General features: G+C 38.2%; 1 protein-coding gene and 2 long non-coding RNA genes across 6 annotated transcripts in view; 2 read left to right on the forward strand and 1 right to left on the reverse strand.

The window, feature by feature from the left end:
- The window catches only part of DERA (deoxyribose-phosphate aldolase), a 129018-nt gene extending 124723 nt beyond the window's left edge, over positions 1–4295 (forward strand). For 3 of the 4 annotated variants that reach the window (XM_074006328.1, XM_005570251.5, XM_065523804.2), the window contains 2 exons: positions 3237–3386; positions 3694–4295. In XM_074006328.1, coding sequence (XP_073862429.1) covers positions 3237–3386; positions 3694–3750 — 207 coding nt within the window. In that variant the 3' untranslated portion in view covers positions 3751–4295. The remainder of the gene's footprint in view (positions 1–3236; positions 3387–3693) is intronic. The other variant, XR_010579300.2, reaches the window with a different exon arrangement.
- The window catches only part of LOC135966177 (uncharacterized), a 151456-nt gene extending 132666 nt beyond the window's left edge, over positions 1–18790 (reverse strand). Inside the window, exon 1 of the long non-coding RNA XR_010579303.2 lies at positions 18749–18790. This is a non-coding gene — a long non-coding RNA (uncharacterized lncRNA). The remainder of the gene's footprint in view (positions 1–18748) is intronic.
- Positions 17364–25572, forward strand: LOC135966178 (uncharacterized). The gene is made up of 2 exons (XR_010579304.2): positions 17364–17862; positions 23480–25572. It is a non-coding gene; the product is annotated as an uncharacterized lncRNA (long non-coding RNA).
- Positions 25573–26104: the final 532 nt, after the last annotated feature.

Raw genomic sequence — 26104 nt, forward strand, 5'->3', positions numbered from 1 at the left:
CCTAAATGGGTTCTTTAACGAACTAATTCTGCTGCAACACAGAGGCTTTCTCACAAGGCGTTGGCCAGTGAAAACAGGTTAATGCAGAAATTAAACTTCCTTGAGGAATGGAAAGAATTGCAGAGTAACATTTATTGAATGATAAGCTGTGGTGGCGATATGAAAAGTATGCAATATAATGGGAAATAATCTTTTCCTGTCATTATTGAAGGACACACATAAATTGGTTTTTCTGTTGGGAAACCCCCGGTCCAGAAAAACTTATTACTTTTAATAATATGAGGTGAAGAGAAAATTCTCGAGGAGATGAACTTATTAAACAAAATAATGAAATGCTGTGAAACAGCAGGGAAAAGGTAGCTAGACGTTATATAGCTCTTGAATTAAATATCAATTTTTGCGTTTTATGGCAGTTGGATGTGCTCTTTGGAAGACTGTTAAGCTGAGGAGGGTGTATACTAGCTTTTGTCAGCTTTTCGAAAAATAATACATATTTTTTGAAACATATGAAGTTAACAGGAAAAATGCGTATGAGGTGCTTTTTTAAGAATGAGTTTGGATTTTCCTTTTCATCTCAAGTTACTTGTTTAGCTGCAAATTATCTCAAAGGATTTTTTTTTACATGATTGGAGAGAAAGGTTGTGTGTGTGTGTGTGTGTGTGTGTTTAATGACACTTTCCCTTCCTGAGAGGCATCTTTTAAATCTAATCTCTTGATTTCTGCCGAATAGAAACCCCAAAAAGACCTTTAATCCTTTGTCCATTGGATGTGATGACTTTATATGTAAGTGTAGCTTCAGTTTATTTTGGAATAGGTGATTTTTTTTTTAACACACTAGTTTATGAGAGGAAATAAACTCCTTCCAGAATTTTCACACTTAGAATAACTTCACATCTTAATTATGAATAGGATAAATATCATTGTGATCTACATGAGAAAGCTGACCCAACTCGAATAACCTCTACCTGGTAGACTTTCTGCAATTATCCAAATAAGTTAAAAGACTTTTTGTTTAAATAAGCTGTAAAAATTATAAATCTATCTTTGGTCCTCAGTTGAAACTACCACCACTCATGTGATTGTGATTCTCATTCTTAGCCAAAGAACATCAAACCACATGTGAAACTTTTCATACTTATAGATGCCTAGGCCCCCATCCCTGATGGTTTTGGGTCTGGCGTAGTCCTCAGGCATCTGTTTGCATTAAGTTCCATTGCCAGGGTTCAAACTTGCCACTGGGGACCCAATCCAGTTTTGTTCTCAAGAAACATTTATTGGGTAGTTAACCATTTGCGATGTTAACCTGTGTTAAATGCTGGAATGGAAAAATGAGTACGTCCCTTCTCAGGAGAGCTCTTAGACAACAAGCAAAGAATGTCAATGAAATTTTTAAGTGCTCGGTGTTCCAGGCCAGAGTACAGAGGGAGGGACACTTTGCTGTCTTTCAGTCCTTTCTTTTTAATTGTATTGATTCTTTCCCTCGGTAATAAATAAGTCCATCCTAGTTTTATTAAGACAAAGACAGGCACAGGCCAAATTGTATTCATTTAATCATATTTGATTTCAAACAAAGAGGCTCTGTGTATGTGTTTGCAAATCAGGTGCAGCCTTTCGGGTTGTTGACAAGTTGCTCGCGCGGCCCTTAGACTCTAAAGTTTCTACGTCGTTGATTTAAGGGTGTTTTCAAATGAGATAGGCCACCTTCCAGACCATGATTAGTATCACTTCTGAGAAGCAGAGGTTTAATATTTCATAACTGATTTCATTGCAGATTTATGTTTTCCATATTCTTTCTCTTAAAAAAAAAAAAAGGATAAACTTATGTTAGAACCTCTCTGGAAACAGACAGGCTGACACAAACTGAACTGTATAGAAAATCTATAAGAAGCACTGCCTAATTGACAAAAATGCTCCTATGATTAACATGTATGCTAATATCAACTAATTGATTTTTTTGGCTTCTTCTCAACAAATAACCTCATCCTACTTAACCCGCCTACTACCTTACAGAGTCATAGCTTGGGCTCCAGAGTAACAGCAGATACCTTTGGAATCCCTGCACTGCTACTGCTTAGTTGTGTGATGTTGTGTAATTGAGGCAGGGAAACCAGTTAAAAGACTTTAACTGATACTTCCTGTGAGAACTGATAAGTGAGAGTATAGCAGAAAGTGTGCATATGGGGGGTAAGGAAAGTAAGGAGGTAGAATTGGCAGGACTTAAATATTGGGTGTGGTGTGGCCAGGGAATGGTGGAGTTTGGGTTAAACTAGAAGGTTTCCTGCTTGGGTAGATAATAGACTATATTCATTTAATGTCTCCCTTCTCTAGCATTCTGTTAGCAGTCATCTGCTGGGGCAACCAGTCATAGCCCTGAGTGGTAAAATGGGAGAGATTTAGTATTCAGGCTCTGAGGTGTTGTTCTGACCACTAATATCTGTAGATTCCCGACTGTACTGCATAGCCAGGTTCCCGAAACATGTAAGTTTTATTATATATCAGAGTTTTATTATATATGGAACATATCTTTCATTTCCTAATGGATACAGGGACATCATTTACGAATATCAGATATTGACTGAATTGGGCTGTGTTATGGTCCACCCTTAAAGACTACTGGAGTATGAGGAGCCCCCCATGGTGTTTTCCTACTGCTCTTATGTAACTGGTCTGCCAGCTTTTTAGAGCTGTGTGTGCCTGCAACTTAGAAAAAAAAATCCCTGCAGTTAAATTGATTAAAACAACTGTCAACTTTCCTTGCTGTATTGCTGCCAGTTTGGTTAGGGTAACCTTGCAGCCTTGCTGATTCTGTCCTTTGACTTTAAATGCGTGTGTCTTTTGAACCTCAAGATGAAGGCTGAGAAGTGACTCTACAGGCTTACTTGTAGAAATGTAGAATGAATGGGCTTTTGTAATCTGTTTTCCTATGTATTGACACCTTCCTTGTTTATTCCAGGTTCACAGCTATAGTCTAGATGGTTGAGGTTTATGACTTTCCAATAAGTGAAATGTTAATGAGGGTTACTAACCCTCAGTAGTATCTCTTCAGAAGCAGTGACATTCTTCCAAAAATCTTGGGAAAGTTTTTCTGTAGTGTGAATGGGCATGAGTCACTGATCTAAGCCCTTTCACTGGATGAAGTGAAAAGATTTTTTTTTTCAACAAAATAAACATATTATTATTTTTAAAAGAAATCTAGTAACAATAAAGGTTGTTCTATTCTCTGCCTTCCCATTTAGATAGGCTTTAAACCAGCAGGAGGCATCCGCAGTGCAAAGGATTCCCTTGCTTGGCTCTCTCTTGTAAAGGAGGAGCTTGGAGATGAGTGGCTGAAGCCAGAACTCTTTCGTATAGGTGCCAGTACTCTGCTCTCGGACATCGAGAGGCAGGTGAGTAATAATCTCTGTCTTTGGAATAAATTGACACGTGTTTTTGAGAAAGGAATTGAAAAGTCCAATTGAGAACTGGAGATAAAAACTCATCTGATGGACCTCATCCTACCCAATCCTCTACCTTTTCTTCCAAGCAAACCTCCATCACAAGTGAGTAGGGTGGAGATTCTGCTGAAGCGCATACTAGTGAGGCTTTAAAATGAAATGTTCGTTAAAACTATTCATTATTATTTGATAGTATAACTATTAAGTGATGTGTATAATTATAGAATGATTGTTAATTAAACTCTGCTTTTCCTCACAGATTTACCATCATGTGACTGGAAGATACGCAGCTTATCATGATCTTCCAATGTCTTAAATTAGTCACCACTTCCAGAAAAGTTCTTTAGGACAACGCTTAAAAATTATTTTTCTACACAATTGCTAAAATTATTTAATTAAAACATTGGGTAATAGGTAACTGGCATTCCTCTCCTTAAAATTTCTACCGAGCTTAAAGAATGGAATGGAAAAACCAAACTCATCCACATGTGGTACTCGTTTCAGGCACATCTGAAATGATCTTAATTACTAGAAGATCTGCACTATTAACTTTGTGAAGGGTTTCTCCTAAAAACCCTTAAGTAAAATGTTAATGGTAGCTTTGACAACATCAAATTCTAAGGTGGAAAAAAACAGTATTAAACTGCCCAAGCAGTGTGCCCTAGCAAAGGAAAATGCAACATTCCGCAAGTGCTGCTGTAACGACTTCAGGAGTCACTGATTCAGCACTAATTTCCTGCCGTGAAAACTCATCTTTCATTTTCGCAATGGGTATGTGCTTTTATTAATTGTCGTGCTGATGAACTTTCTGGCATTGTTATATACAACTATGAATATCATTAAAGTTTTTTAAATAATAAAGTTCCTATAGTTTATTTTTTTAAAAAAAACTTAAAAGTATTACAATACATAATGAAAAAGTAATACGTGAAACATAAAAAGAGATTTGATCAGTGAGTCTCTGAATCTCTCTAGTTGATTCCTTGGGTATGTATCTGTAAAACACCCTAGTACATTATTAATGAATGCAACTTATGTATGTGTTCTGAAACTCTTCAAATTTTCTGGTATAGTGAATGGAGGAAAACAGTAGATATTAACAGTACTTGCTATGTAATAAGCTTTACATGTATCAATTTATTTAACTCTGATTTAATCCTCATAATAGTAAGGCAAATACAGTAAGGGATTTGATCCTTATAGCAGTAAGTACTGATGTAATCATCCTTTTATACAGACAGGGGACTGAGGAACAAAGAATTTAAGCAACATGCCAAAGGTTGCTCAAAATTAGCAGAGTTAAAAATCAAGCCCAAGCAGACAGGCGGGCTCCCAAGTGCGTGCAGTCACCTCCAGGTCTCCCTTTCCCTCGATACACATAGTCAGGTGTACATAAACAGAGCTCCCATCAGATGAGGGGACGGTAATCTGCCTCGTGCTGGCTGGTTTTTCTGCTGTCTGTCTGTCCCAGCCTCGCTCTTCTGGAGATTCTGCTTGCTAGCACCTCTACCTCGTTACAGAATGTGTTTCTTTAAATGGTGATTTTCATCAGGAGAGTCTTTTTCTTCCCTGAATGGCTCTCCAGTTGCTCATAAGCAAAAACCTGGACTGGAAGTCAGTTTTGGTTTCATCTTCTCACCTGCTGAATTCTAGCCTGAACTCTCCCTCTTTGACTCCTTGGTCCAGTCAGTTCACATCTCTTGACCTCAGTTTCTTCATCTGTAAAGAAGGAAGGGGAACATCACACACCGGGGCCTATATTGGGGAGGGGGGAGGGGGGAGGGATTGCATTGGGAGTTATACCTGATGTAATTGACGAGTTGATGGGTGCAGCACACCAACAAGGCACAAGTATACATATGTAACAAACCTGCACGTTATGCACATGTACCCTACAACTTAAAGTATAATAATAAATAAATTTAAAAAAAAAAAAAAAAAAGAAAATGGGTTGGGGCAGATGATGTCAAAGTTCTTTCAGACCTAAAATTATATTACCCTAAGGATAATTAGAACAAATTCAAGACAATGTTTTATGGCTAAAAAGAGAAAACACTTTTGTACCAATCTAAATTAGAATTTGCCTCTCGGGAGACAATTTAGCAAGTCCCTCAGAGCACCTCTCTTAACTGTAAATGAAATGACTAAAATAAGAATAGAAAAGAAATTCTGTTTTTCCCCATTGCCTTAGCAGGATGCCAACTTTTGACTTGTGCCTTTGGATATGGTCAGTGGCTCCGAACGCGTATTCAGCCTCATAATATGCTAGCCCAGGTGCCCACCAGTGCAATGGCCGGTCACCTTTGGAGAAGAAACATTACAGAAAAATAATTACAGTCTATCATCTTTGAAGCTATTCCAGTTTCACAGAGGGTTCTGTTTTCTTCCCATTAAACCCAGCTGGTCATTTTAGTTGATCAAGTGAACAGGCATCATTATCTTCAATTTTAATTTATATGAGGCATCCACTGAAATTGACCTCTGTGGACAATTACAGATTCACATAGGAAATTAAGATTAGTGAGTCCCTCAGACCTATTAGAGGCTGATGAGCATGGCCTGATCTAAAGGTAAGTAATGTTATATTTGGGGGGAAATTTTATTCCAAGGACTGTGGGACTGTTCATCTGGGAATGTCTGCCCATCCTTACCTGGCTCTTGAAATCAAATGTAACACAGATGACTTTAATAGGAACACCCTCATTAATGTTGATTGCTTTGAAAACGTAAGAGGAAGAGGTCATTTCTGAGGTGACTATGATTTACTACAAGCTGATGTGTGTACTTCAGAACATTGGGATCAGATGCTTTATACAATCAGAAAATGACCTTCTGTGTTCTGTGTTTAAAGCTTCTAAGTTAATAAAAGCACCCTGCCCTGTTGCAATTGTTCAGTAAGAATATTAGGCTTTAAAGTTATTTTTGAAACAATCAGTCATAACGTGGGAGCATAAACAGACTTTAGAGAACATGTAGTTCAACACTTTTTTTTTTTTTACATTGAGAAACGAAACAGATTGGAGAAGTCACTTGTGTAAGACCACATAGAATGTCAGAGCTGATGCCAGAACGTACATCCCCACCACATGACGAATTATTTTACAACACATACCCTAGTCTTTGGAACTGAACATTTCTCGCTTGTTTACGCACCCTGCTCTATCTAATCATGTTTGTCACCATGTAAACTTAAGACTTACAAGAGATTCACCTTTGCCTCTTGGAGTCTTCGAAATGGTGTTTTAGAGACCAACCTTCTCAATCTATACCAAGTGATAGTGTGATAGCATGGTTGATTTCATCTGTTAGAATCTCAGAATTTTGGATGACCTCTAAAATTGGTGACCAAAAAAATTTGGATGATTTTTTTTAAGGGTTGAATGTTACTTTATTTTAAGGAAGAAAAAAACGTGTTATGGGGGCTTGTTTGGATTCTAATTTGTATACACATGGAGAGGAAATGACATGTTGTCACAAAACAGTTTTATAATTAAAGTATTCTTGCCCCATTCTGGATTATTTCAACACTGATGAGAAATTCAGACAAATTGGTTCACATGAAAAATAGTTTGTAGAGACCTGTGGTAGCAGTGGGAACTGTTACAGATATCTGGAAGTGCATCCTCCCAACAACATAACACAGTCTCCATCCTGATTGAGCAGAACAGTTTGCTATGTCATACATACATGTCTTACAGAAACCAAATCTGTTTCTTTGGAAAAATTAACTTACACTTCTAGTACAGAGAGAAACCAATATTAATTTTTCTTCCATCTACCTGATACTGTACACATCATAAATAGGGCCACAGTGCAGAGGTATAAAGAAGCAGAAAGAATTTGAATAGATCTTACCTTCCAAGACAGTGAAATGTTATGCCCATTTTGGCGCTAGGAAAAAGGTATGAGGTGAAATCAATTTCTACCTTTATTTTTCTGATCACACTCAGGGGCTTTGCCTCCCAAAGAAAATATGTATTTTACAACCAGCACCAAATGATCCTTTTTAGAAATGACCACAGGTAACATCTGGCTGATACATCAAATATGTAGTAAAAATAATCATTTTTAATTAACTAAAACCTGCTCAGGAGAGAGTCAGAGGAATATCCATCTGGTCAATTCACAATAGGACAGATGAGGATCAGGATGTTTAATGCAATATACGTGAAATACTTAGTGACCTTACAATGAACTAAAACTTTTTATTGGGAAAAAGAACACAGATGAGGAGGAAGAACTGGAATATCTAGAAAGGACAGACCTGAAATTTGATACTTTTAGAAGTACATCTTGTAAAACAGGTAGAATATAAGAAACCTAGGTCGCATGGCATTAGTTTCTATTGTCCAATGACAGGGAATATTTTCAATTCATTTGAACAATAAAATAAGTTTATTCTTTATTCTGGAGATTGGTAAAGAGTTTTAAAAAGCGATAAGTACCTTATAAGAAGTGATTATAAGTAAAGCTTAAAGGAACTGGGATTATTTAGCCTGAAGAGAAGATCAAAGGGTTCTTAATGTCTGACAATCCCAGGAAAAGTTACTTCTATATTAGACTTTAGGAACACGTCCTATATCTCCTCTGTAGAAGAAGAAATGAAATTTATGCTACACGTGAAGTTAAGTTCTAGGTAAGGACTCCCTGAATGGACTAGAATGTGTTATTAAGAAGGTACATCTTACTATTCTCAGTAGTAGACTTGTCTTTGTGTTTGATGGTTTAGTTGTGCTGCCAAAAAAAGTGTTTCTCAAATGGAATCACTGGAAGAATTATATGAAACAAGTCTCATCTCTACCCCCAGAATTTCCAATTCAATAAGTTAGCTGTAGAGCCTGAGAATTTGTATTTCCAACAAGTGCCCAGGTGATGCTGATGTTGTGCTCTGGGAACCACACTTTGGGAACCACTACATTAGAAATCTTTGCACTCAATACCTGGATTCCAAATTAAATGTGTCTATTAAGCAGTAAAATTCACCAGCTGCAGCACTTCTTTATCATGAAGCTCTAGGATGAATGTGTATATTTTGCTGCTTTTCATAGCCAAGAACAGGAGAGGGGACAATGGAAATGACATTATCCCTTAATCCTTTCACACTAGGCAATGAACTTGATTTCACTTTGGGCTTAAAAGCAAGCTTTGGAGCCTAGAATAAATTAGATGAATTTAGAATCATTGTCCATAAAATCTCCAAAGGATTTTAGCAAGCCAAGATTGTAAGATTCAGCTGTATTTGATTCTACCAGTCTGGAATGCTATAATTTTTGGTGATTTATATATAATGTACTTTAAAACCAAGACATATTTTAACAGAGCCCATTCTTTAACTTACATTTAGAATAGATAAGATGTTCTAGGGAATGGTATGTTTCACAGATACTTGGCTTATTTTGAAGGTACTGTGTATATGGTCTCTAGAGCAAATGAAAATGTTAGTTCCTTGGTCTTTTCCACATAAAAGGATGTTTTAAATTTGTTTTTTGCTTTGTTAAGTGTTTGCTTTGCCAGTACTATAATGCACTTAGGCACAGTTCTTAATCGTAAGCAACATAACTCTACCTAGTTTAAGCAAAAAAAGATACTTATTCTTAAAGCATGCTGTCTTACAGAATATCCAGGATGGCCAGATAGTGGAGAGTTTTATTAGGCCATTCTTGTATCGCTATAAAGAAATCCCTGGGACTGGGTAATTTATAAAGAAAAGAGGTTTAATTGGCTCATGGTTCTGCAGGCTTTATAGGAAGCATAGTGCTGGCATCTGCTCAGCTTCAGGGAGGCCTCAGGAAACTTACAATCATGTCAGAAGGTGAAGAGAAAGCAGGCACATCACATGGTGAAAATAGGAGCAAGAGGTGGAATGGGGAGGTGCCACACACTTTTAAATGACCAGCTCTTGAGAGAATTCACTATGGCAAAGACAGCACCAAGCCATGAGGGATCTGTCCTGATGGCCCAACCACTTTCCGCTAGGTCCTGCATTCAGCATTGGGGATTACAGTTCAACATGAGATTTGGGCAGGGACAAATATCCAAACTACATCAGAAATAGAGGCAGCTAGGTAAGAATAATGCTCAAACCACTCTTTAGAACTGCTCTTAATCACTTCTTGGCCTTTTGGCTAAGATCAAGTGTAGACCTGATGGTACTGCCTCATTGGTACTGTCTCAGGGCACTTGATACCAGAACCCCCGCCTTTGCCTTCCTTGAAAGTTGGGTTTATCACAGTGGCCAGAGATGAATTCTTCATGTTGATCTCTTGAGTATCAAGTTCCCGTCTGGTTATGTCTGATTGTTACAGTGCTGGCCACATCCCTGTACCTTAGCTGCACAAAAAGCTGAGAAAGCAAGTTTTGGCTGCCTTCTTAGGGAACAGGGCATATCGTGTTCAAAAGGTAGTGGGCGGTCAAGTGTCACAGTTGTCAACTACAATATAACAAGGTGGCACTGGAGAGACAGTTAATGCTTTGTGTTAAGAAAGAACATGTTGCCCCTCTACTGTATTTCCATTTTCAGTTAGTCTCTAAAGCTGAACACTGCAAAGTTGCCCCTTGTTTCTTGGTCCCATGTAATAGGTCCAGAGAAGTCCTATGGAGTCCTTTTGTTTAAAGAAAATTGCACTCTCACCAGCAATATATGACAATGCCCTTTCCTCCAAATACGTATGCTTCTGTTTATTTAGACAGCTATTGACTTCCTACTGAGAGCATGATGAAATTATTTCTTTCTACTTTCTTTCCCTTATCTTCCTTCCAAACTCATCTGATTTTTGATGTCAGATAGCTTTTATAACATATTCTTGAGGCTTGGAAATATACTTATAGCTCTATTACATGATTTATCAGCTTTAATAATAATATTCTGTTCTCTACAGATGAGAAAATCAGCATACCTACCCACCACCTTGTCCTCTTCTTCAAACTTTTGCTATATACTACATCATTAGAGTTTATAACATCTAAATTCTGTTCTGTGACCATAATCTCCACAATTGTTTTTGTCTTAGTTGCAAAGTTAAATGCAGTCAACACTCATATTCTTTTCAAAGTTTGGCCTCTAGTAGTTTCCTGAAGAAGGGCTTTGGGACTACATTCCCTGAGTTTTTGCAAGTTCAAAAATTTTATTTTCTTTACACTTTAGTGATTATTTGGCCATGTACAGTTCTTGGATCACACACTTTATTTCATTGAGGACCTTGTATTATTGCCCCAGTGTCTGCTAGCATTGAACACTGCTGTACATAGTAACAGCCTGACTTAAACTTTTGCCTCAGTCCAACAACAGATTTTTCTTTCAATGCCAGTAACCTTAATAAAACAAGATTCAAGGCTGAATGTTTTGTATCAGTTTTTCCTGGGGTTCAGTGTACCCTCTTAGTCTACAGATCCAAAACATATTTCTAGAAAGTTACTTTGAAGTATATCTTTAACAGTTTTCCTTTTTATTACTATTTTTTAACTTTTCTTCAAGATGCCAGTTATTGCACATGTGTCCTGTCTAGCTATTGCTTTCTCTAGTTCTGGGGGTTTTTTTTCCTACTTCATTTCATACTATTTTCTATTCCTGTCATCCTTTTATCTTGCAGTGTTTTCAGCACAGTCTGGTTGCTTTCAGTGAAATGTTTGTTTTCTGAGCTCTACCAAATTATATTTCATTTTCTATTGTCTGGAATTATCGTCCCTGAGCTCTTGTATATTTGATATGAACTCTTGTTTTATAGATACAGTAGCTTTGTTTCAGTTGTTTGTTTGTTTTTAAGACTTTGGCAATATGTTTGCCCCACATTTTCATCTACTTTATGGAAACATTTTTCTTGGTGAATATTCTTTGTCTTCTATTTCCCCCGCTATTTGTTTTCTCTTATTTTCTTGGATTAGTTTTGCATAGATGCTCATTTTTTAATGAGATAAGTTTTTTCTGGACCAGGTACTGGCAAGAGGTTTGTGTGGAATAAATGCTACATCTGTCCATGTTCTAGGCTGGCAGGAATTCTTATTGTTCACAGACACATACATTCTTTATGACACAGGATTATGTATTTGAGTGAATTATTTTGGCCTTAACTGTCCCTCACCACCAGAGATTAGCAGCTTTAGGGCTACTCACAATGCATTTCTTTTCTCTGATTCTGCCTCAATAACAGGCTGCTTCCTACAGATATGGAGTTGTCATATGCTTTCTCTGTTAGCTCCACCTCTCTCATTTCTCTTCAATGCCAGATTGGGTGCAGGGAAACCTGCTGTCAGCCCATGCACCTATCCCCATTGATTTATAGAAGTTCTAGGCTTGTCTTCCTGGAGGATGCCACCTGTTTTGATACGCTGCTTTTGCCTGAAGCCAAGGAGTTGGAATTTGTATACATGTTACATTTGAATAGGAAGATTTATGTTTGGAATGCATACAAATTCTGATTCACATTGAAACAGTAGTAGACGCAACAGCAACTTTAAAACTAAAGTGCTAAGAAATGGGGATGTTAAGTGGCAGTTCCTGAGACATCTGTTATTATTCTGTATTTCTCCCTCAGATAAAACTTGTACCCATTGAAATGTGGAGGCGAATAATTAATAAAATTGGATCCGGAAAGTGCCTGACGTGTAGAAACTGAAAAGTTCTAGTTAGTCTTTCTATCACCATGATGAGATACTACAGAAAAATTGTTAACACAAATGTAATTTTTTAATGAGTATAAGCATGCTTTTTCTGCTTTAGTTTTACCTCCTGGGCATCTTTTAAGCTCATCACTGAGCAACATCAGAAAAGAAGATTTAAACCCAGAAGCCATCTCTCACTTTTCTGACTTAACTTTAACAACTGGTATAGAAACCAGTTGTAGAACATTCTTTGTATCGTTCTTATAAAATGATTGCCTTGTGTCTTTTTCTGATTCCCCTTCTATGGCAGGAAGGTTGCAAGGCCAGGGGGAAGTGGAGAGTGAGAGGGGTCTATGTTAAGTAGTTCTTATAAAGCAGAACTGGCAAAGGGGCTCTAACCTGGAGCTTTGCAAGTCTGGAACTCAAGAGTGAAGAGAAATCTGAATCAATAAGGGGCTCTAAATGTGTCAAAAAAGGCACAAGCTTGGGGTGAGTATAGGGAGCCAGGATTTAGGAGATTGCAGAAGAAGGAATTAGGGGCCAGTGGCAAACAAGTCAGGCAGTGGTGGCCAAGAACAGAAGTCTGGTTGGCCTGTGTATCCTTCCTTCATCATGATGGCACACTAGGCCCAGAACTTGTAAATGGACAGGGACAGAGCAGATAGTCTTGTGCTAAGTTTATTTCTCTACATTGCTTTTCTGCCCACCTTGAGTGGGAGCTCTTTGAGGGGTAAGCCTGTTGTAACCAGCTTTAAACTCCTTAAAGCATCCAGCCAAATATCTTAGAGAGTAAGTGCTCCAAATGTATTTGTCAAGCAGATTTAAAAGGCAATTATCATTTGGGATTAATACAGGGAAGATGTATAAAGTGAGACCCAGTCCACAAGATAAGCATAAATATTAGTGTCACTGAGGTAGACAAAAGTGCAGCTTTGCTAGTGAATTAAGTTTCAAAGTAAATGTGTGAAACATATTTTTCGAGGAGTTTTCATAAAATAACCACACCTGAAGTTTGATATATATGAATATAGGAGGGGGCTACAATTTACCAATAGCTTTTCTATGTTCAGACTGCTAAAACCTGCTGGATACATTGCAAATGTATGAAAAATGGTTTAGTTTGGGGAAACAATTTTTATTCATTAAGCTATTTTGATAGATTAAAAAGCACATATCTTTTTAAAACCAATGTTTATTTCATGTTTTGAGTGGGAGCAAAAATAATTGCAAGTTTGAAATCTTTGAAATATGTTTTAATGCTTTTAAAATGACTAAAATGTGCCAAATTTACCCACTGCTTAAGTCATTCCAATGTTGAAAGTTTGTTTCGGTTTCCAAGCTTCATGGAACTAGGTAATATGTTACTGGATTATGTCTTTTAAACTGCTGTCAGTGTCTGTATCCTGGTGGACTGATTAGAACTTTTGACACACCTAGAGTAAGATTTTGCAAAGAGGAGATATTACAGTTGTGTGAATGCTTGTTTTGAACTTTTAAAAAAAATGGATGTGAATTTTTTGAATATAATAGAATTATGCCAACATGATCTCATAATGGCATTTCAGTTGGTAGATTTAGTATGCATATACCTGGTATTTATGCTAAGAATTAGTTTTCAAAAAATCCTGACTGCCTTTCTAATTTAAAAGATATTCTTGTTTTGATGAGACCAGGTATTTAAAAGGTTTGAATGAGGCCTATAAAATTCAGACCTAAGAACAGGTTCCAGTGTTTTGTGAGTGCCTACTGACATATATTGTAAGTTACTGGGAGTTCATGGAATTGTAGAATTCCTTGGACACATATTTGCTAACTAGTAGTTCATAATTTATTGCACACTTCGTAAGTGGTGGGCACTATGATTTAAATATATCAGCTATTTGTTCCTCACAACAGGCCTATGAAGTAGGTATGAGTATGATCATCATTTTATAGATGAGTTGATGAAGCTAGAAAAATTAAAATGCTTTGTCTTAAGACCGTGTATATAGTCAAGATTTGAGGCCAGTTATTCTGGCTCCTGTGTCTGTGTTTTTATCTGCGATGAGCTAGGCATTGTTTTGAGATGATGCTTTTGCACCACACTTCTAAGAAAAAGAAACTCACCAGAATTACAGAATTTCAGGGGGTAAAAAGAGACCCCTAAAGGTCATTTAATCTAAACATCTAGCCAATGAGCATGTTCTTAAGCAGTCTGTAGGCTGCTTTGTAGATGGGGAGAAATAGCAATGAAGTGGAATCTCTATAATGAGCTGTTAAGGGACAGAAACAATGCCCTCCTTCCAGGTTAAACATGTTATATCAGGCTTTTATTATATTTACTGCTGGGTCTTAGGGTCTGGGATTCGGCCCATGTTATTTCCAAAGCCTTATAAAATGAGCTGTGATACTGCAGGTTTCTACCATTATAGCTGTAAATACAAAACACACAAACACTCAAAGGCACCCACCCAAGTATAAAATTACTAGGGAAATAGCAAGGATGAAAAAACGAATTGTTGGGCTTGGGAGATAATTACTGGTGACCTTGGTCTGGCTAGATCTTGATAGGAAATGAGAGTAAATTTCAGGGTCAGGGTGAAAGTTGAGTAGAGATTTGTGAAGGTCAAATGGTGTAGAAAGATTTCAGATGGTGCAATGACTTGCGTAAATTATTATTTGGTGGAATGAGGGTGTCTGTGTATTTGATGCTTCTAAATTTGTTGAAAGAATAAATGTAGGGAATAAAAATCTGACAACTATATCAGAGATGCCATCATAGATATCTTTTCCCAAACTTTTTCAAAGTAGAAATAGTATCTTATTTGTATTTGTATCTTCGGTGCTGTGTATGTAAGTCTTAATATGACTTGAATTTATTTGTATGTAAAAAGTGCTCTATGGGTGGAGGGGAAGTCATCAGGAGGTTAAAGCTTCATACAAGAGGTCATGCTTAAGTATGACTAGGGATTTTGTAGGTAGAGAATATTGGTTGTACTGTGTGTATGTGTGGGGAGGGGCTGAGAGAGGGGCGGCAGTGGGGGATGTGATTCATCCCCATTCCTGTTTCCTTTTATGTGAAAGAAAACAATTAGGATACCACTCCTGGTTTCTCTTTCAGTCACGCTTCCTGTAAACCAAAAATAAAATCCTAAGCTTCCCAACCGACTGAATGGCCCGCATCTGGGCCGGGGTGATCTCAGAGATACCTGAAAAACTGAATTCCTACCCACAAAAGGAAGGGAGGTTGGACACATCTCATTAAACCCCCTCCCTTTTAAGGTTTAGGCATAACTAGGCAGCATTAACATTAGAGATCATAAGCCTGACAAAACAGACTCTTTGTGGCAGTAAGATACCAAATTCCAACCTGATTCTGATATAACATCATATAACAAATAGCAGACCCTGAAGGAAATAAAAATGCTTTAGCCCAAAATGTATTTCTTTGGCATATTTTGAAATGGCCTTGCAAAGCTGTCTTTTGTGGGAGAAATTTGCATCTATAGAGAATCTCTGTTAATATGGCAGGCCTCTCGGGGATCTAGGAGAGATTAAGCATTTGACACTTTTTAAGGTACAAAAGGAGATATTCACCATACATTCTCTCTGAAGGCTGTCATCTGGAGGCTTCATCTACATGACAACCTTGGTCTCACAACCCCCCCATCTTAACACAAATATTCTATTCTATTGACATCCTCTTTAGATGAAGCTTAACCAATTGCCAAACAGAAAATCTTTAAATCCATCTGTGATCCATAAGCCCCATGATATGGTTTGGATCTGTGTCCCCACCCAACTCTCATGTCAAATTGTAATCCCCAGTGTTGGAGGTGGGGCCTAGTGGGAAGTGATTGGATCATGGGGGTGGAGTTCTTATGAATGTTTTAGCACCATCCCCGCTTGGTACTGTATAGTGAGTGAGTTCTCAGGAGCCATGGTTGTTTAAAAGTTTGTGGACCTCCCTACTTCTCTCTTCCTCCTGCTCCAGCCATGTGAAGTGCTATTTACCCTTTTGCCTTTCGCCATGATTGTATGTTTCCTGAGGCTCTCCAGAAGGTGAGCAGATGCCAGCATCATGCTTCCTGTATAGCCTGCAGAACTGTGAGCCGATTAAACCTCTTTTCTTTATAAATTATCCAGTCTCAGTTATTTCTTTATAGCAGTGCAAGAATGGACTAATACACGCCTCAACTTCAAGATACTATACCTCTGATATAGGAGGTAGAAAGAAATTATTTCGGCAGATAGTGAGGGCAACAGAGTCCTTGGAAGAGCTTCCCTTCTAACAATAAGCAGCCCCCAAGTCATTTCTTTTGTAATGAAGGGCAGCCTGCAAAATTGAGCTACAAACATAGATAAGCAAGCTGGAAGCTTGCACGGGGGGATACTGGCAGCTGTGTCAATAGAAAAGGGCTACCTGAGGGCCAGGCATGCCCAACATGGAAGCTCCATCTTCCTTTTTTGTTACTACATGTACAGTAATAGAGAAATGGGCAACATGGTGCAGCTCAGGCAGAGAACCTGCCTGTATAATAAAAGATTCAGGTGGGGGCAGCCAGAAATTCACACCCTATGCAAGTGGATACTTACTCCTAACCAGTTTTTCGCACCCTATGCAAATGGCACGCCTGGTTCAACCAGTCTTTCATGCTCTATGTAAATCAGACACTGCCTCCTCACCAGCTCATCTATAAACCCCCCTGAATTTCACCATGGATCCAGCAACCCATTTCTCTGGGACCCCTTTCTGCAGCAGTGAGCTTTTTTTTGCCTATTAAATTTACACTCTTAACCTCACTCTTTGTGTGTCTGCGTCCTTGTTCTCCTTGGCTATGGGACAGCAAACCTTGGGTGTTACTCCACACGGCAAGGCTGCTTCACCTCTTTAGGCTGAAACAATGTACACCTTTCATGTACAGATTTAAGATTTTACCTACAGTTCCTGTTTCTCTAAAATGTATAAAACCAACATGGAACCTGACCACCTCAGACACACTTTTGCAGGACCTCTTGAGACTGCTTCCTGGGCCATGGTCACACATATTGGCTCAGAATAAGCCTATTTAAATATCTTAGAATTTGTTGTTGTTGTTGTTGTTGTTGTTGTTGTTTTTGGTTAACATTTCCCAGTGAAGATGGAGTGATTTATCTTGTTGACTACAGGATAAGGAACTGGGTGTTTGTATGTTGCTCAAGTCTTTCCTCCACCCTTTTCTTTGTAATGAGCCTTTCCTTCATTATCAAAATTTAATAATGGGGACCAGGCACAGTGGGTCACACCTGTAATCCCAGCACTTTGGGAGGCTGAGACAGGTGGATCACCTGAGGTCAGGAGTTTGAGACCAGCCTGGCCAATATGGTGAAACCCCATCTCTACTAAAACTACAAAAACTTAGCTGGACCTGGTGGCAGGCACCTGTCATGCCAGCTACTTGGGAGGCTGAGGCAGGAGAATCACTTGAACCCAGGAGGTGATCTTGCAGTGAGCTGTGATGGTGCCATTGCACTCCAGCCTGGGCAACAAGAGTGAAACTCCATCTCAAATAATAATAATTATAATGGGGCAGGGAAATGTACTTGGGGGAAGCTTGCAGTTGTCTAGTGCTTTCTGCACCTGGGTCGATGGGTCTGTAAAGTTTTGGGTATGGAGTATCAGGAAACCCATTGCTACCGTATATTAGCCCACAATCTTCAAAATCAACTTTATTGGTAATAAAGGCATTACTTGATTCTATCTGCTTGCTTTTTTGTTTTGTCTCAGTTTATTCTGAATTTGGAGAAGGTATTGAGCTGCTTCAAACACCAGCATAGCAGCCAGAGACAGGCATTCTTGGAAGAGAAAATGGTAAGTGCAAAAATATGTAGAACTGAGAATTCATAATGTTTTTGAGAAGTCAGAATTCTGCATGACTTTAAGAAGGACCATACTAGAGAGGATAATTGAGGAAGGTTTAGTATTAAATCAAGAAAGGAATAGTATGACATTTTAAATAGTTAGACTTTATTTCTTTGGACTTTGTGGTTATCAACATATATTTTGGACAGCCCTAGAAGACCCTAAGAACTTCCTAGGGGATTCATGAAGCCAAAATTGCATTCAGATAATACTAAAACATGATTTACCTTTTGTACACTTGTTCTCTCATGACTGTGCCAGGGAGTGTCCTGGAGACTACATGATTGCAACAGATCAAATGCAGAAGCAGATATGAGATTTCCACTTCTACTATAATAGAATAAGCCAGTCACTAAAGAGATTTGTGAAAATGTAAAACAATGTCATGTCTCACTAGTAGGGTTTTTTTTTTTTTTTCCATTTGAAATAAATATAAACCACATAAACCAAGATCTTTGGTGCCCTCAATAATTACTAAGACTATAAAGAGGTCCTGATACCAAAAAGTTTCAGAATGACTACTATAGACAATGGAGAGCCCTTGGAGGTTTTATATCAGGGAGTCAACACAATTTATACTAGATACCTAATTCTTTAAAAGTTACAAAGAATGGCATACCTAGTGTTGGCAGAAATGTAGGAAATTGGTATACCTATGTTCCAGTGGTAGGAAAATGAATTGATACAGCCTTTAAGAGGGTCTTTTGGCAATAAAAGTGCACAACCTGGCGAAGCATGGTGGCTCACACCTGTAATCCCAGCACTTTGGGAGGCCGAAGTGGGAGGATCTCTTGAGACCAAGAGTTTAAGATTAGCCTGAGAAACAAGACCCTGCCTCTAAAAAAAAAAAAAAAAAAAAAAGTAAAAATTACCTGGGTATGGTGGTGCATGCCTGTGGTCCTAGCTACTAGGGAGGCTGAGGCAGGAGGTTCACTTGAGTCTAGGAATTACTGAAACTATTTCAAATAATTAAGGAGGAAGGATTCCTTCCTAATTTAGGCTTTTTAAACAATTTTATTATTATTATTATTTTATTTTATTTTATTTTTGCAATGGACTCTCGCTCTGTGGCTCAGGCTGGTATGCAGTGGTGCGATCTCAGCTCACTGTAATGTCTGCCTCCCGGGTTCAAGCAATTCTTATGCCTCAGCTTTCTGAGTAGCTGGGACAACAGTTGTGTGCCACCACACCCAACTAATTTTTGTTTTTTGTAGAGATGGGGTTTTGCTATATTGGCCAGGCTGGCCTTGAACTCCTGACCGCAGGTGGTCCACCTGCCTCCCCCTCCCAAAGTGCTGGGATTACACACATGAGCCCATGTGCCCAATGTCTTCTTAACTTATTCTATGAGGACATTGTCATTCTGATACCAAAACCTGGCAGAGATAAAAACGACGAGAACAAAAAGACAACTTCAGGCCAATATCCTTGATAAACATTGATGCAAAAATTCTCAAAAAAATACTGGGAAACTGAATTCAGCAGCCACTCCAAAAGTGTATCCACTATGATCATGTAGGCGTTATCCCTGGGATGCAAGGTTGGTTCAACATACACAAATCAATAAATGTGATTCATCACATAGAACTAAAAACAAACAAACAAAAACATGATAAGCTCAATAGATGCAGAAAAGTCGTCAATATCCATTCACATAAAAAACTCAATAAACTAGGTATTGAAGGAACATACCTCACAAGAGTAAGAACCGTATGTGACAAACCCACAGCCAACATCACACTGAATAGACAAAAGCTGGAAGCATTACCCTTGAAAACCAGCACAAGGTTGCCCTCTCTCACCCCTTCTATTCACCATAGTATTGGAAGTTCTGGTCAGGGCAATCAGGAAAGAGAAAAAAATAAAGGGCATCCAAATAGGAAGAGAGGAAGTCAAACTATCCCTGTTTGAAGATGGCATGATCCTATATCTAGAAAACCCCATTATCTCAGTTCAAAAGCTTCTTAAGCTGATAAACAACTTCGGCAAAGTCTCAGGATACACAATCAATGTGGAAAAATCACTAGAATTTTTATATGCCAACAACAGTCAAGTTGAGAGCCAAATCATGAACAAACCCCCATCCACAACTGCCACAAAAAGAGTAAAATACTGAGGAATACAGCTAACTAGGGAGGTGAAAGATCTGTACAAGAAGAACTACAAACCACTGCTCAAAGAAATGAGAGAGGACCCAAACAAATGGAAAAACATTCCACGCTCATGGATAGGAACAATTGGTATTGTTAAAATGGCCATACTGCCCAAAGCAACTTATAGATTCAATGCTATTCCTATCAAACTACCAATGGCATTCTTCCTGGAACTAGAGAAAACTATTTTAAAATCTATATGGAATTGAAAATGAACCTGAATAGCCAATGCGATCCTAAGCAAAATGAACAAAGATGGGGGCATCATGCTACCCAATTTCAATTTCAAACTATGGTACAGGGCTACAGTAACCAAAACAGCATGGTACTGGTATGAAAACAGACACATAGGCCAATGCAATAGAACAGAGAACACAGAAATAAGACCACACACCTACAACTATTTGATCTTCAACAAATCTGACAAAAACAAGCAATGAGGAAAGGATTCCCTATTCAACAAATAGAACTGGAATAACTGGCTAGCCATATGCAGAAGATTAAAATGGGACCCCTTCCTTACATCATATGTGAAAATGTAACTCAAGATGGATTAAAGACTTAAATGTGAAACCCAAAACTATAAAAACACTGGAAGACAAGCTAGGTGATACCATTCAGGACATAGGCAAAAGCAAAGATTTCATGATGGAGACGCCAAAAGCAATTGCAACAAAAAAGCTAATTAAAGAGTTTCTGCACAGCAAAAGAAACTATCAACAGAGTAAACAGACAACCTAAAGAATCGGAGAAAATCTTCGCAAACTATGCATCTGACAAAGGTCTAATATCCATCAGCTATAAGGAACTTAAATTTACAAGAAAAAAAAAACCATTAAAAAGTGGGCAAAGGATACGAACAGAGAGTTTTCAAAAGAAGACATACATGTGGCCAACAAACATACAAAAGAAAGCTCAACATCTCTGATCATTAGAGAAATGCAAATCAAAACCACAATAAGATACCGCCTAACACCAGTCAGAATGACTATTATTTTTTATTTTATTTTTTTAAAAAGCAGATGCTGTCAAGATTGTGGAGAAAAAGGAATAGTTATACACCATTGGTGGGAGTGTAAATTAGTTCAGCCTTTGTGGAAAACGGTGTGGCAATTCCTCAGCGCCTTAAAAGCAGAAATATTTTTCAACCCAGCAATCCCACGACTAGGTATACATCCCAAAGAATATAAATCATTTTATCACATGCATGTGAATGTTCATTGCAGCACTGTTCAATAGCAAAGACATGGAGTCAACCTAAACACCCATCAGTGATAGACTGGATAAGGAAATTTGGTACATAAACACCATGGAATACTATGCAGCCATAAAAAAGAATTAGATTATGTCCTTTTCAGAGACGTGGATGGAGCTGGAAGCCATTATCCTTAGCAAACTAACAGGAACAGAAAACCAAATACCACGTGTCCTCAGTTATAAGTGGGAGCTAAAGGATGAGAACACATGGACACATAGAGGGGGACAACACACACAGGGACCTGTCAGATGGTGGAGGTGGAGGGTGGGAGGAGGGAGAGCATCAGGAAAAGTAACTAATGGGTACTAAGCTTAATAGCTAGGTGATGAAATAATCTGTACAACAAACCCCTAGGACAAAAATTTACCCATGTAACAAACTGGCACATGTAGGTTTATTGCACAAACCTGAACTAAACAGTTAAAAATATTAGGCACTTGTGGTAGCACGTGCTTGTGGTCTCAGCTACTCAGGAGGCTAAGCGAGGAGGATTGTTTGAGCCCAGGAGGTTGAGGATGCAGTCAGCTGTGATCACATCACTGCATTCCAGCCTGGGCAACAAAATGAGATCCTGTCTCAAAAAATTAAAACCAAAAAAAAAAAAAAAAGAATGGGCAGATGCTCTGAATAGACATTTCTCAAAAGAAATGGCCGTGCAAATGGCCAACAATTATATGAAAAAATGCTCAACACCAATAATGATCAGGGAAAATGCAAATCAAAACCACAATGAGATATTATCTCACCCCAGTTAGAATGGCTATTATGAAAAAGACCAAAAGTAACAAATGCTAATAAGGACAGGAGACAAGGGAACTCTTATACTCTTATACACTATTGGTGTTTAAATTAGTAAATACAGCCATTATGGCAAATATTATGGAGCCTTCTCAAAAAATTACAAATAGAACCCCGTCTCTACTAAAGATACAAAAATTAGCCGGGCATGGTAGGACATGCCTGTAATCCCAGCTACTCGGGAGGCTGAGGCAGGAGAATCGCTTGAACCCAGGAGGTGGAGGTGGAGGTGAGCCGAGATCGCGCACCATTTCACTCCAGCCTGGGCAACAAGAGTGAAACTCCATCTCAAGAAAAAAAGGAAATACATACAATCCAGCAAACTCACTACTAAGTATTTATCCAATGAAAAGGAAATAAGCATATCAGGGAGATGCCTGTACTCCCATGATGATTGCAGCACTATTCACAAGCGCAAAGATACAGGGTCAACCTAAATGTCCATCAATGGATGAATTAAGAACATGTGGTAAATGTACACAATGGAATACTATTCAGACATAAAAAAGAATGCAGTTCTGTCATGTTTAGCAACATGGATGGAACTGGGGACATTATATTAAGTTAAATAAGACAGACACAGAAAGACAAACGTCACATGTTCTGACTTATATGGTTGCTAAAAACCAAACATTTATCTCAGTAAGGCAGAATAGAATGATGGTTAGCAAAGGTTGGGAAAGGTTGGGGGTGGGGCAGGGGGAAATGAAGTAAGGTTGGTTAATAGGTACAAACACACAATTAGAAGGAATAAGTTTTAGTGTGTGATATACAGTAGAGTGACTATAGTTAACAATAATTGATTATATATCTCAAAATAGGTAGAAGAGTTTAAATGTCCCCAACACAAAGAAATTATACATGTTTGAAGTGATGAATATCTTAAGTACCCTAATTTGATCATTGCACATTGTAGGCATATATTGAAATATCACATGTAACCCATAAATATGCACAATTATTATATATGAACAAAATAAATTTTTAAAAAGAGAGAAAAGTGCATACCCTTTGGCCCAGAAATTCCACTTGTAGAATAAATACTATGACTACTTATTGTGGTATTATTTATAATGATTAAGAAATAGAAAACAACTTAAATACCCATGTTTTAGGTTTTGCCCATTTTGGGAATCACTTCACTGCCTGGGCCAGACTGAGCCTTAATACATTTCATTATAATGAGATGGAGAGTTCTACATTTCAAGAGAAAGAGGCTGATCAAAGGATCTATATGCCTTTTATTCTCTATCAAATTCAGCACCCAAATAATATTTCAAACTCACCTGCACTGACTTCAGGCATCCTCCTGAAGGTAAAAGTCTTTAAAATCCAAAACTGGTGTTGTTCCCCAAAGGGCCCAGGAGACAGCAGTGGTGGAGCAGTTTTTCATGGCCACACAGCTCGAAGTCTGCAGATTTGGGTACCCCACCTGGGAAAATTGTAAGTCTACAATAAAATTATTTTACATCTTTCTGTTGCCATATTTGGGATAGAAAAATAGGAATTTTCCCAAAACCTATTATGAAGACATGTTTCTTTTAAAAAATTCAATATGGTTTAGAAACTATATAAACCCCAATAAAAGATTCACAGAAGTGGCTCATTTTTCAACAGGGCAATTGTAGATTTCTCAGTGTAAGAACACAATGACCTTTGACAATATTAGATTTGTTCCCAAAAGAAGAAAAAGAATTGCATGGTCAGCACTGCAATTTTCAAGCTCATGTGAGATTTCCCTAAGAATCCCCAGCAATAGTCAATAATAAGGAATTAGGAATTGGTAAAAATTATGGTATGTAAATACAATAGGCTCCTAGTAACCTCCAGAATGAGGATGTAGATATGATTTTATAGACATGGTAAGAGGTTTACAATATGATGTTAAATGTAGAAAAATTGCTTATAATAAAGATTATGCATATATGATTACATAATTGTTATATTTATATATTGCATTGGACTCCTCTGGTTATAGAGAACAGAAACTCAGCTTATGTCAAGTATTGAGGGGCTTTATTATTATTTCAATACATGGAGACAAGAGGGGGAATCGCAGCCATGCAATCAGGCTTCACAGGCAGAAAAGGAACGAAGTACTTACTTGGCTTCATGGAGCCTGAAACAGGCCCTACAGAAGTAGTGTTGCTGCTTTTTCTCATGCTCTTAGTGTAATCCAGCTCCATTTTCTGCATTCTAGTGGTTACATTACCCTCCATGGGTAACTGTTTCTCGGAGTCATGTCTTTGATTTCTATTTCTACCTCTTCATGGCATATGTATCGTGCCTAAGGTATATGTCTACCAGTACTTACCTTTTTCCCAACTCCATTACTCTCTTCTCATATTTATAATTCAAATTCTTGAGAGAAAATCTGGTCAAGCGAGTTAATATCTGTTTTCTCTGTTTGAATCACACCACTCAAAAGCCACTGTACAGCCTGTGGATGGGTTGTGTGAAATAAGGTTATATAGCATAGAAAACAGCTACCTACATTTAAGAAGTCACTTAGAGCCAGTTTCCTCAGCAAGAGAATGAGGATAGAGTACCTTGGAAGAAGGGTGTGGGCATGGTATGGCATTTTGAGCCTTGGACTGTTCATTAAAAATACATTTACATATGCATTTACGTGTAGAAAAAACTCTGAAAGATGATTTTTCCAGTACATCAGCAGCAGTTATCTTTAGGTTGAATAATTACAGATACATGTTAAAATTTTCTTTTTGCCTACTTTTCGTTTCTGATTTTTCTATAATAAATGTATAATAAGGAAATGAAGACTACAAGTAAAAACCAACAAAAATTAACAATAAAAGTGACTGAGATTGATGATGGATGGGGAAGGTCAGGGGAAAGGAACAGACAGTCTTGTTTTTGAAAACGGACAGTCAGATGCTGTGCCAAGAGCCTCTCATAGGGTAGGTTCCTTTCAGGAAACAGAAGACACTTAAAAGGAGAGGAGAGTTTAGTCAGAGGTGCTATGCCATTCAGTCCTTACATATATATCAGGAAACTGAGGTGATGGAAAATAATTGCCAAGACTCAAACCCAGGCCCTATGACTCCAAATTTGTATTTCTCCACTCCATCATACTACAAGCAGAGAGAATCAAGCAAGGCCACCAGGTAGGGTGTAGTAAAAAATGAAGTATGGGTTGAGCCTCCCTAATCAAAAGATCTGAAATGCTCCAAAATCTGAAATTTTTTGAGCACTGATAGGATGCCACAAGAGGAAAATTCCACACCTAACCTCATGTGATGGGTCGCAGTCAAAACTTTGTTTCATGTACAGAATTATTTAAAATATTGTATAAAATTACCATCAGGGTATAGGTATAAAGCATACATAAAACATGAATTTTGTGTTTATACTTGGGTCCCATCCTCAAAATATCTCATTATGTATATGCAAATATCCCTAAATCAAAAAAAAAAAAAAAAAAAAAACAAATTCCAAACACTTCTGATCCCAAATATTTTGGTTAACGGATACTCAACCTGTATTTAGAATTATTTTAGGAAACCTGACTGAACTGGCTTCAGCCAGAATGGTAATAGTCATTGGCCTGCAGAGCTACGGCAATACAGAGAAGGCTTTATCCAGGGTCCAGTGAAGTGATCCAGGCCCAGTTTCGCTTTCCCCTTTTCCAGCTCTTCTTTCTCGGGCAGGCTTTCCTCTTTAAAATAACTTATCCCTTGCCTACAGCTCTCTGGGTGGCATGCTTCCTAGGCTGGATCTAGTAGGGGAGAACAGAGTGCCCATGTCTCACCATTTCCAGAGACAAGTTCACTCTGACTGGACCAGCTTAGGTCAGGGTCTGAGCCTGAACCAATCACAGAATGCAGGAATGTGATAGGCTTATTCGTTTAAGCCAGTTAACACCTCCCCGAGAGTGAAGGTGGGGCAGCTACCCCAAAGAAAACGGGGTTTCAGGCCCGGCGCGGTGGCTCACACCTGTAATCCCAGCACATTGGGAGACCGA

The sequence above is a fragment of the Macaca fascicularis genome, chromosome 11 (genome assembly GCF_037993035.2).
Source record: "Macaca fascicularis isolate 582-1 chromosome 11, T2T-MFA8v1.1".
NCBI classification, from domain to species: Eukaryota; Metazoa; Chordata; class Mammalia; order Primates; family Cercopithecidae; genus Macaca; species Macaca fascicularis.